The 11,952-nt window shown below is 39.6% G+C and overlaps 1 protein-coding gene across 1 annotated transcript; it reads right to left on the reverse strand.

Moving 5' to 3' along the window:
- Positions 1–6,498: 6,498 nt before the first annotated feature.
- On the reverse strand, positions 6,499–8,240 carry LOC110709955. The gene is made up of 2 exons (XM_021888203.1): positions 8,052–8,240; positions 6,499–8,010 (listed from the first exon to the last, which is right to left on the reverse strand). The coding sequence occupies exons 1-2, from the start codon at positions 8,238–8,240 to the stop codon at positions 6,499–6,501; spliced, it is 1,701 nt and encodes a 566-aa protein (XP_021743895.1).
- Between the last annotated feature and the right edge of the window lie 3,712 nt (positions 8,241–11,952).

Here is an 11,952-nt window from a genome sequence, read left to right on the forward strand (position 1 = left end):
AAATAAAATGACGCAAGATATATTCGAACGGATAACATTTCCCCCAACAATTCTTGAATAAAGATATCGTTTTAACGAATCAACTTGTTTTTTGCAAAATCAAAACTGATTCGTACAGTGGGTGCGCGCAAGTAATTGAGTTGCGCGCGGATGTCGCGCGCAACAAATTTTCTTGCGCTGGGTATGGGCAGAGTTGCGCGCGCCACCTGCTCGTATGACTCTTTTTTTTTGTTCGAGCGTTTTTTTTTTTTAATTTTCCCTTCTTTTTTTTGTTTGTTTGTTTTTTTTGTTTGTTTTTTTTTATATGTTACCTATTGAATATGACTCTAAATTACGAAGAGACGACTTCGTAATTGGGAACCTAGACCAAGCTAAAAAGAAGAAAGAAATCTATCCTAACACGTTGCATATAGTCATGTAATCACATAAGCATGCCACAAGTTATAATCCACATATTGCCATTCTAAGGTCGAAAAGGGCTTGGGTGTCCAAGGTACCATATCTTAAGAAACGACGCACAAATCAATCACTCAACAAGTTGACTCATGACATCGCTCTCCCAACGTTTTGTTGGTGATATGGGTGGGATGATTGTTATTGATTTCGGGATAGAAGCCTGGTGTTGGCAACCCCTAGTCAATGAGCCAATCCCCATGGTTTAAATGTGCTATACTTATACATGATGCAATGTTGCTTGTTTGACTTTTAGTTTTGTGCAAAAGGAAGATATTATGCGTTCAAGTCTCTCTCTCTAACTAGAGATTATCCAAGTTAGCTCTCGTTACAACCCATAGGTAACCTGGTGTTGGATACCTTGGACCATAACTACGAACTAATCATGTAACCTCTAAGTCCCCAGTGGAGTCGCCACTGTAAGGAGGGTGTTCCCATCGTAGGGGATCCTTCTCCTTAGATGCCCATGGCCCCTTAAAGCCTAGGACTTTACACTTGTTAGGGTGTATTAGGATTTGAATTCCTGACTGTTTGGGAGACCTTTGAATTAGAGATGATTATATCATATACGTTTTTTTGTAAGAAGCAAGTAGGAGTCGCCAATGAGTTTTAGGAAAAACCCATAAACCTCGTTCATGCCTTTCTCCCAAGTAGAGTTCAAGTGATATTTAGCATGAATCATAAGTTTACCCATGCCCAAATTGGTCTAGAAAACCAGAAATGAGTTCGGGAGCGAGGGTACTAAGATAATGTTACCTTTAGAGGGGAATCGCGATCCTAGCCCTAGTGCGGCCTCTACTAGCTCTTCCTTTGCACAATTTCATTTCCAAACAATATATGCAACGTGATACCTAAAAACTATGTTAATTGATTTTATTTACACACATTAATTCACACAGGAATTACATCGTAAGGTCGTTATTCTTATTTAATCAAATTCGTGAAAAGAACAATAAAATAAACAATATTCGCCTTGACTTAGGTGATCAACCAACAATTATTTTATTCAATTCTAATCTTGATTAACGAAAGAATACTATGTGAAATCAATTAATTTATTATTTTAAGGCGATCAAACAACAATCTTTAATTAATTAAAGTTCTTTTAAACAATAAAAATAATGGTGATTTAACTAAGTTCTCGGGAATTTACCACTTCTCTTTTCTAGATCTCCGTTTAGAACACTTATGGACTCCTTCTTGTTGGGGAACCTCCACCGTAGTTACAAAATATCGAAGAGGGTGAGTGTTTAGGACAAGAGGGTTTGGATGCATAAGTTCACAAGTATTCTGCCAGAGTTTAGGTTAATTTTCTATGTGTTGAAGCCTCGGAATAGGGTCTTATTTATAGGGAATGATTAGGTTTAGGGTTTAGAGCATTCTACCGCAGCAGGTGTCGCGCGCAACTGAGTAGGTTGCGCGCGGCTGTCGCGCGCAAGTGAATAGGTCTCGCGCGGTATACGCGCGCAACTATTTGTCTTGCGCGAGCTCTATGGTAAGATTCGATTTTCCAATATTTTAATATTCTAAATTTGACGCGAGCGCATCTCTGAGAGTTGCGCGGCCTGCCGCGCGCAACTTAATAAGTTGCGCGCGACTGTTGAGCGCGACTTTGTGAGATGCGCGTGATATTTTCCGCGACAGCTTTTATTTTAACCTGGACGCACCTAAATCCGTTATTATTGGGTTTTAAGCACGGGATTAAGCCTAATTATGATCGGGTTTAGTTAATTTGGACCTTGTGTTGGCCTTGTTCTTTTATCTGGGCTAGTCTTTTGTGTTTTGTGGCTTAACCAGTTATTTATAAGCATTCTTTAATTTGATCCAACACGAAGATGGTTTTTTTTTATCGTCGTTGAACTTCCTCTCGGGATAGGATGCTAAAAGTAGATGTCTAAAATATCCAACAAAGACAAAAGGTTTAGCTTTATCAGCAAGCTTTGATCTCTTCACCTTAGATGAAGATACATAACATAGACACCTAAAAGTTCTTAGGTGATCTAGATTAGGAAATATCTTGTGTAATCTGAAATAAGGTGTTTCATAAGAAATTGCCTGGAGAGGCATTCTGTTTATCAGATAGGTTTCACATAACACACACTCACCCCAATATCTATTAAGAATCTTTGATTGTATGAACAATGCTCTTGCAGTCTCAAGTAAATGTTTATGTTTCCTCTCCACAACCCCATTCTATTATGGTGTATCACTGCAACTGGTATGACTCAAAATGCCCAAATTGTGATACAAAACCTTCATATCTCCTTCACACAACTCATTAGCTTATCTGACCTAACACATTTCACCTTAGCATTGAACTGTGTAAGAACCATATCAAAGAAGGATTTCAAGATAGAAACTGCATCATATTTGTGTTGAAGTAAATGAACCCAAGTATACCTAGAAAAATCATCCACTATAGTCAATATTTGATTACAACCTGATGGAGTCTTTACAAAATGTGGACCCCAAACATCTATGTGCAACAACTCAAAAGGAGAGGTTGTTTGAATTGAACTAACTGGAAAAGAAGTTCTAGTTTGCTTAGCTTTTGGAAAGACTTGACAAATAGTGTCCAGTATACAAGGTGTGATATCATAAGTAGGAAAATCCTTATTTAACTTAGCAAAGTGCAAATGACCAAGTCTAAGATGTAACAACTTAGCATCATTCACAGCTGCTAAACAAACTGCATTACACTGGTGTTTATTCTTAACAAATTTCTCATCACTTCCTTCCTGATCTTCAACTTTGTATAGACCAGCCTTGAGATTACCAAGAAGAATTGACCTCCCTTTCTTAGTGTGCACAAAGCATTTGTCATGAGTAAAATACAACTCACAATGCATGTCTTTACACAACTTGTGAACATAAATCAAGTTATACTTAAATTCTGGCACAAAAAGAACATTATGCAAGATAATATCATCTGTTAACTTGACACTACCAACCTGTTTGACTGGTATCTTACTACCATAAGGTATGGTAATGTAAACATCAGAGTAAATATCAGGCTTAATTTAAGAGAAAAGAGTTATATCAGAGCAAAAATGATCAAATGCACCATTGTCTAAAAGCCATTTAGTTTTAGAACAGGAAAGAAAGCAGAAAGAGCCTGTACTTGCCATCATAGCATGTCCAGGTGTGTTTACACTTGTGCTGGCATCATTTGTGTTCTGCTTCTGTGCATTCATTAGACTTGCAAACTACTTATATTGATCTGTAGTAATTGTCTTAGTTTGACCATCATCAATGTCCATATCTTCAGATTCTGAGCAAGAGAAAGTAGCAACTCTCTTGTTCTTAAAACCCTTGAACCCTGGAGGATATCCTTTCAGCTCAAAACACCTCCATTTGCATTTCTGTAGCCAGTGTTGTTTTGAGCTTTCTGGAAATTGCCTTGTTTCTGAAAGTTACCCCCATTCTGTGGCTTGTAAGTCCCGTTCTTGCCAAAATCATTGTAGTATTTCTTCTCTGCAGCAAATGCCAAAACATTATGCTGAGTAGTCATGTTAGAAGTCTCCTGATGCTTCTCTTCCTAAGCAAACATCCTATATGCTTCAGTCACTTTTGGCAAGGTCTGCATCATAAGTAAATTGCCTCTGATGGTTGCATATTGAGCTGAAAGCTTCATCATAAACTATATAACCATTTTCTGTTGATGCTGCTCAAAGACTCTCTTAGTGAGGTTACAAATGCAGTTGTTGCATGTGCAATAAGGTAAGGGTTGAGCCTCATCAATTGCATCCCAAACTGACTTAGTTGTAGTGAAAAACTCAATTGCAAACTGAGAACCTTGAGAAATTTCAGCCAACTTCTGTTGTAATGAGTATATCTGAGCAAGTGATGTGTATCCACATCTTTCCTCCAAATTAAGCCATATTTCTCTAGCTGCTCTCATGAACATAACATTGCTAGCAATGCTCTCTTCTAGATTAAACTAGATCCATGAGCAAACCAGGTCATTACACCTTTCTCAAGCCTTATACTCTTCACTGAGAACATCAGTAGGTCTAACATATGATCCATTGACAAATCCTACTTTGTTCTTAGCTGATAGAGTCAACAACATAGATCCTTTTCTGCTAGTAAATCTATCACCACTAAACTTGACCGAAACTACCTGAATTGAATTAGCATATGAAGGATGTATGTAATAAATGCTAGCAGGATTTCGATTCAAAGGAAGAACTACATTATTCTAGTTTCTGGTGTTTTCTTGATTTCCAGCCATGATTCCTCAAGAAATTTAGGTCAAATCAATTGAATTCAAGATCTCAGTTCAGAATCAATCGTCAATCAGAACAAAAAACTGATTAAGAATTTTCTAAATTCCAGCGGTTTCAAAGAAATTTAGCAAAGTACGCAGCAATTTTTTGAACAAAAACTTCACTCAACTACACCGATTCAATTACTGAGAGGAAACTAATGAACTCTGAACAAATTGAAACAAAGAAATTTCTGGAACTAGATTTTGAAATGAAAAATTCAAGAATCAAACTACTGAATCACGCAATTAATCAGAGAAACACAAAGTACCTGCTTTGATACCATGATGAAATCTGAAACTCCATTGATGAAGAGAAGAAGACAGAGCTAAATAAGAACGTTTTTCCAATTTGAGCTCTAAACGTAAACTAATGACAAAAATGGTTGCGTGGCAAAACTATTTACCAAACTAAGCTTCCAGGGTAAATCGCTGTCTCGGACAGCGTTTTACCCCTGGTTTTTTTTTTTTAAAAAAATTCAACTTCAACTATTTTATATGTTCAACATAAAGCGCTGTCTCAGACAGCGCTTTATGCTTGAACATAAAACGCTGTCTCAGACAGCGCTTTATGCTTGAACATAAAGCGCTGTCTCAGACAGCGCTTTTCTGCTGGAAACAGCAACCAGCATCCAGGCAGAAAACAAGCTTCAGCAAACAGCTTGCATGCTGCAGTCCTCCAACAGCCACCACAACAGCCAGCTCCACAGCCCTACCCCACCACCGTCGACCACCAACTCCGCCACTCCCCACCACGTACCACCACCATATTCTAGGAGTTCCGTCAACTTTAAGCACTGCAGAAAACTCGAAACAGCCCAACAACAGTCCAACCACCAAATTAACTTCAAAGCACACACGGAGTCATTCAAAAAAGATTTATTATATTAATTTCATAAGTGTTATGTACATCATTACACAAAATAACAGGGAATACAACAGATAATACTAGCCCGAGATGAGGAAGAACAAGTACGCCCGGGCGTATCTCTGAACCTGGGCGTCATCAGCCCCTGGTGGTAGCTCACGGAAAGTCTCACGGACCCAGCCGGTCCTCAACCCGGATCCCCTAATATCGGCGGGACCTGGCTGGACACCAAGTACCCGACCAACCAAACCGACGGGATCGACTAACGCGTGTCCTGTCACCGCAGACCCATGTACTGGAAGGCGCGTAAGAATCGCCACGTCCCGTAACGTAACGGTCGTCTCACCAACAGGTAGGTGGAAGGAGTGCGTCTCCTGTCTCCACCTCTCCGCGAGCGCAGTGACAAGCGCTCGATCGATCTCCCTATACGCCATACGGTGAAAACCACCTAAACCGACAAACTCGACGTACGCCAAAACGCGAGGATCGATTCCCCACCCCACCATGAACCTGGTGGTGTAATGCCTGCAAACGAGCTGCTTTGCCGGATCAACCTGTTAGAAAGAAATTAAGATCATATACCATATAAACTCAACAAGCTGTAGTCCATGAACAAACAAATGCAATATTACCGTCTGATCCCATATCGGCAACGCTGCGGTGTGTGCCCTGTAGTGTAAGCACAGAAGGGTCAACGGGTCCAGGCGTACGATCTTCACCGTCCATCGTATCTGTTCACATGCAATTTAACAAATCCCAACAGAGTTAACGCATTAGCAATTAACCAAAATGTTAACGATCAAATGTTCCAAATGTTATTAAATCAAAATGTTCCAAATGTTATTAAATCAAAATTTTCTATTACAAAATAATTCCTTCATCTACGATTACAACGAATTTCAGTTAACAGTCATGGGTCCTCTGAGGGTCTCGATGGACACGTTGCCCGGTTATGGCCCTGAACGTGACAACGACTACATTTGCTCGCGGGCCGGTTAGTCTCATCCATTTCATTACGTATGCGCTTTGACCTTGGTCGCCCTATTCCACGCAACATGCTCCCGTCGGGAATGATTCTGGGACCGTTATAGGGCGTCCAGGTTGTCTCGCAAGGGATTGGCCAGAATTGCGGCGCGTATGTGCTCGTGTATGCCTCCGATTGCAGCACCGGGTCAACCCACGGCCGCTCTGATAGTGAGTACGTTGCACATACGGCTAGAACGTGAGAACATGGGAGGTGAAATATCGTAGGTTTGTTGCAGGTACACGTTCTTAACTGAAAGTTAACAGTATGTTTATGGCCTCCTTTACTACCAAGTCGGTCTCCCCTTTCTGTTGTAACTTGGTAAATATGCAATCGACGGTTATACGCATCCACTCTGTGATATCTGGCTTTTGCGGTGTTCTTCTCTAGAATGGCAGTGACCTTGGGGGGGTATGCAAGTCCCTGTTCAAATCTTGCCTCAGAAGACTCCCTTCTCAAAGTGAAATATTTGTTAACTCTATGAAAAGTTAACTCGACTAGGGACATGATCGGTAGAAACCGTGCTCCCTTCAACACGTTGTTGAATGTCTCAGAGAAGTTAGTAGTGCAAATCCCGTATCTACGTCCAACGTCGTGAAAGAGGGACCACATGGTGAACGGAATTTGAACAATGTACTCCATTGCCTTGGTACACGCCTCACTAATGAAACACAGATCGCCGTGTAGTTTTCTTTCCTGCCTTTGGTACGCCGTAGCCTTGAACATATCTCTCATGTCGTTTCGTCGCACGTGAGTCTTCAAGTTAGAAGCTATGTGGCGAACACAAAATCTGTGATAGGCTCGCGGCTCGGTAAATCCAACGTTCGGATCAGTCATTGCTGCAATGATCCCAGGATGTCGGTCAGATATAACACAAAGGCCATCTCGTTGAGTGACATGAACCCGAATGCAACCCAGGAACCAAGACCAGCTGGAGGTGTTTTCCCCCTCAACCAACGCAAATGGTAGAGGAAATACTTGGAAGTTTGCATCAACACTTGTAGCAACCAACAGTGTTCCTTTGTACTTCCCGTACAAGTGCGTCCCATCGATACAGATAACTGACATACAATGTTTAAAACCGTCGATACAAGGGCCAAACGCCCAAAACACTCTTTCAAACACTTCCATGTTGCTGTAGTAAACACCGTCAACCAACGCTTTGTACTTCCACACAACACACGTTCCCGGGTTTGACTGTTGGAGGGCTTGCATGAAGTGCGGAAGTCTGCCGTAAGAACTCTCCCAATCACCGTAAATATCAGCTATTGCTTTCCCCTTTGCATACCATGCCCTCCGGTACGGGACATCGAAATGAAATTGCTTGGAGATGAGTTCTTGTATGAATTCAACTTTCAAAGACGGATCTTTCCGAACAAAGGACTTCACAAAACCTGACTGAACCAAGGAATGGGAGTTCTAACCAGGGGCTCGCCCACTTCCATCCGAGCAGGTTCTACATCCATGTTCTGAAGTCCATCTTCCTCCTCTCCGCTATCGGCCTCATCATTTGTGTACACTTGAACCCCATTGCCGGTCTCAAACCTCATTTTAATGTGTACGTCAACGGTCATCGGGTCTGAACCAATACTACTATGAACCTCATTCATCAAATCATTCATAGTCATGTTCGGTTCTAGTGTTAGTGGTTCCATATTTCCCCCACTATACTCGACCCGGGGTCCATCAAACAGAATTTCTCCTCCCCACCGGCATAACAAAACTACATTTTGTGACGCCATATTCTACATAACCAAAACACATTTTAGGATTATCGAAATCTAGAGCGAGGTAAATTATCAACACTGAAATAAGACTCTTCTCACCTATAACAACTTCACTTTCAACAACTTCACCAATTTCAACAATTTCATGAACAATTTGAATTATTTCAACAATTTCAACCTAAACTATTTCAATAATTTCAACAATTTCATCTCTTCTCACCAATTTCAACCATTAACAACTTCAACATTTTCACCATCATCAACTTCACCAATGTCATGAACAATTTCAATAACAATGTACCACATCACCATCAATATTTATCAACAATGTACCACATTTTCATTAATAATTAGCAACAATTACATGCAATTGACATGAATTAACAACAAGTAAGAGCAATTACATACAATTCACAATAATTAACCACAATAACTATGCAATTACACTAAATTCAGTTTAGGGCTAACCACGAAATTGAGTGAGTGAGTGTGAGAGGGAGGAGGGCAGCAGCAAGGTGGCGGCAGCAGCGGTGGCGCAAGGGTGGGCGGCGGCGGCAATGCGGGTGTTTGAGTACGGTCGTGGTTTAGTGTGAGAGGGAGGAGGGAAAGCGTTGAGGTTGAGGTTGAGTTCTTGCGCATTCTGCTGAAGTGAACATGCTGATATATGGCCATGAAACGCTGTCCCGGACAGCGTTTCATTTAAAAAAAAAAAAGGGCATAAAACGCTGTCTCGGACAACGTTTTACCCATTGAATTTTTTTTAAAAAAAACCCAAGGATAAAACGCTGTCCGAGACAGCGTTTTATGCCCTACTGAATTTAAAAAAATACAGAAGGTAAAACGCTGTCTGGGACAGCGTTTACCAGTTGAATTTTTTTTAAAAAAAAAAACCAGGGGTAAAACGCTGTCCGAGACAGCGATTTACCCTGGAAGCTTAGTTTGGTAAATAGTTTTTGCCACGCAACCATTTTTGTCAATAGTTTACGTTTAGAGCTCAAATTGGAAAAACGTTCGCTAAATAAGCTTTTCAGAGAGAATTTTTATTGTTTTGTAATATTTGTGAATAATACAAAAGCATGAGAAAACCTCTATTATAGGCGTCGTTCAAAGTGCGTCTACATTAAAAGCATGTTGTGAATATGCTTGGCACTCATAGGAAGTGGAGATTGACATATACGATTAGGGACAGCGATTAGGGACAAGGAAAGTAGGGAGCCGCCAACATGTTTTTAAGGAACTTGTAAACCGTTTACGGATCATAAAAAGGCAACCACGATTAAGGGACAACGATAGGAAACAACGATTGACTCGTGAAGGTTACACCCCATTCATAATCCATGAGGTTACTAACTTCATATGGTTCGAAACCACGAAAGGAGGATCGGGGATGATGGTACGAAGTGAGTCATGGAGTCACATTCGCCCGTATTGGCCTCTACTCGATTCTTATAGTGAAAATTGATTAATGCGATCTCAAAGGCATGCAAACAACGATTCAATTTGCTCCAAACTATTATTATGCTAAATTGGTTTAATATTAATGAAACATATAATTCTAAAATATTAGTGATCACAAGATTAAAAAGGAACCTAAACCGGTCATCTAAATTATCTTAGTAGGCGTGATTTTCAATTACATATTCCCTTTAACATGCAATATGGTGATCAATAAAATTAATAAAATAAACATTAATATTGGAAGAAATTTAACAATAATAGCGTTAGTTAAATCAAATATAAAATAACCTAATGATGATGCTAGCAATATTAAAATAAAATAAGAGTAATTAAATTAATTAATTACTCACATTCCGCGCGTTCCTTAAAGTTGCTACATCATGAATAAATTGTTATTAACTTCAATAAAAAAAAAATGTAAATCAAATGAAAATTAAATTAAATGAATGTAGATTTGATTTGGTCCAAACCCTCGGTTATTTGTACCTTTCACGCCTTAGTTTAAGGTCGGAACCTCGGGTTAAGTATGGACTCCTTGGAGCGCTTAAGGGAAGAATGGTGTAATTAGGAATATAGGTTTAAGGCTTAGAATATGGGAGAGAGAGAAAATTGAATGATTTTTGGTGTAAAAGAGAGGAAGAGAGAATGATTTCATGCCCCGAATTGCAGAAAGGGGGGGGGGGTCGTATTTATAGGGAAAATGAACAGAGGGAACACACGGAACCCTAAAAAGATAAAAAAAAACCCTTAAAATTAACACAGCAACACGGCAGAGAACACCGTGACACGGCGCTAGGCACTGTGAGATGGGGAAAAATCCCGTGACGCGGGGAAAATTGGAGCGACGCGGGACATATTTGACCTATGGGAAGTGAAAACACGTGAAGGATTTACGCGGAAAATACACGAAAATAGCACCATGACACGAAACGTTACACCATGTCACAGTACGACAGTGTCCACCATGGAACGGTACATTACACCATGTCACGGTATGGGAAAACGCGGAAATTACACGGAACTGTGACACGGTGAGAAATACCGTGTCACGGCAGCAGGTACCGTGTCACGACATCAGCTACCGTGCCACGGTGGATTTTCACATGAAAAAGCTTCCAAAATAGCACAGTGACACGATGTAAACTATCGTTTCACGGCACCAGGCACCGTGCCACGTCATCAGGAGCCGTGACATGGTGCTTTTATATTGTCTGCGGTAATTCCAGTTTTTTACCCATTTTTAAAATCATCATAAAATTTGATCCGTAACTCAAAATAAGGCATGTAATAAATTATTGGAAAGAATATCAAGTATACTTTCCAATCCAATTAGAATCCGGTAAAAATAATTTGTATATTTTAAGATATGTTCGTTTTAGTAGAAGGGTGTCGGTTTTAGGCCGAGTTTAGTGTTTTGCTCATATCTTCTTCATTTTAAATTGGAATTGGGCTTATGATATATGGTTGGAAAGCTTATTTCAATACCTATCCAACCGAATAATAATTGGATCAAAATTTTGGGCCAAAAATTCAATTTCTCTCGGTTTTGCAATGTGGACACGAAAAGAGGAAAACAAGTTATGATTTAGGGAAATGAGCTAGGAAATGAATTTGTTTATGAAATTTATTGAATAGAACATGGATTTAAGCACTCCAAAGATTAAATACTCAACCCGACAATAATGGTGGTGAAATATTGTTCATCATCGGGTTTGGTTTCGGGGAGACATTTTTAGGTGTCTACATCTATATATATAGAGATAAAACAGAAAATAGAAATAAGTTTGTTATAAAAAACTTTTAACAACCTTGCCACATCAGCAAAGGATTAAAACAAACTCCTAGAGAACAATCTAGAAATATCTAGAATCAGCAACATGCCTTATGCTGTGATGTATGCTCGAGCTGATGTATAGAGTTCTGATAAGTGCATACTCCAAAACTGATTTCAAAGTCATGTATAGTAACCTTTTTCTTATAAAAAAATTATTGGGAAATTTTCTTTGGTCATGTAGTTTTTTATTTTGTCAGTGGTAAATTGTAAAATTTCTTATTATCCTTGTTAGACTGCAATTACTTATACTAATCCATTGGTGACATAAATGAAATCATAAGCTTAACCCTACTTAACTAAAGATTTAAATACTAATTTAAC

The sequence above is a fragment of the Chenopodium quinoa genome, unplaced genomic scaffold, assembly GCF_001683475.1.
Source record: "Chenopodium quinoa cultivar QQ74 unplaced genomic scaffold, ASM168347v1, whole genome shotgun sequence".
Lineage (NCBI taxonomy): Eukaryota > Viridiplantae > Streptophyta > Magnoliopsida > Caryophyllales > Amaranthaceae > Chenopodium > Chenopodium quinoa.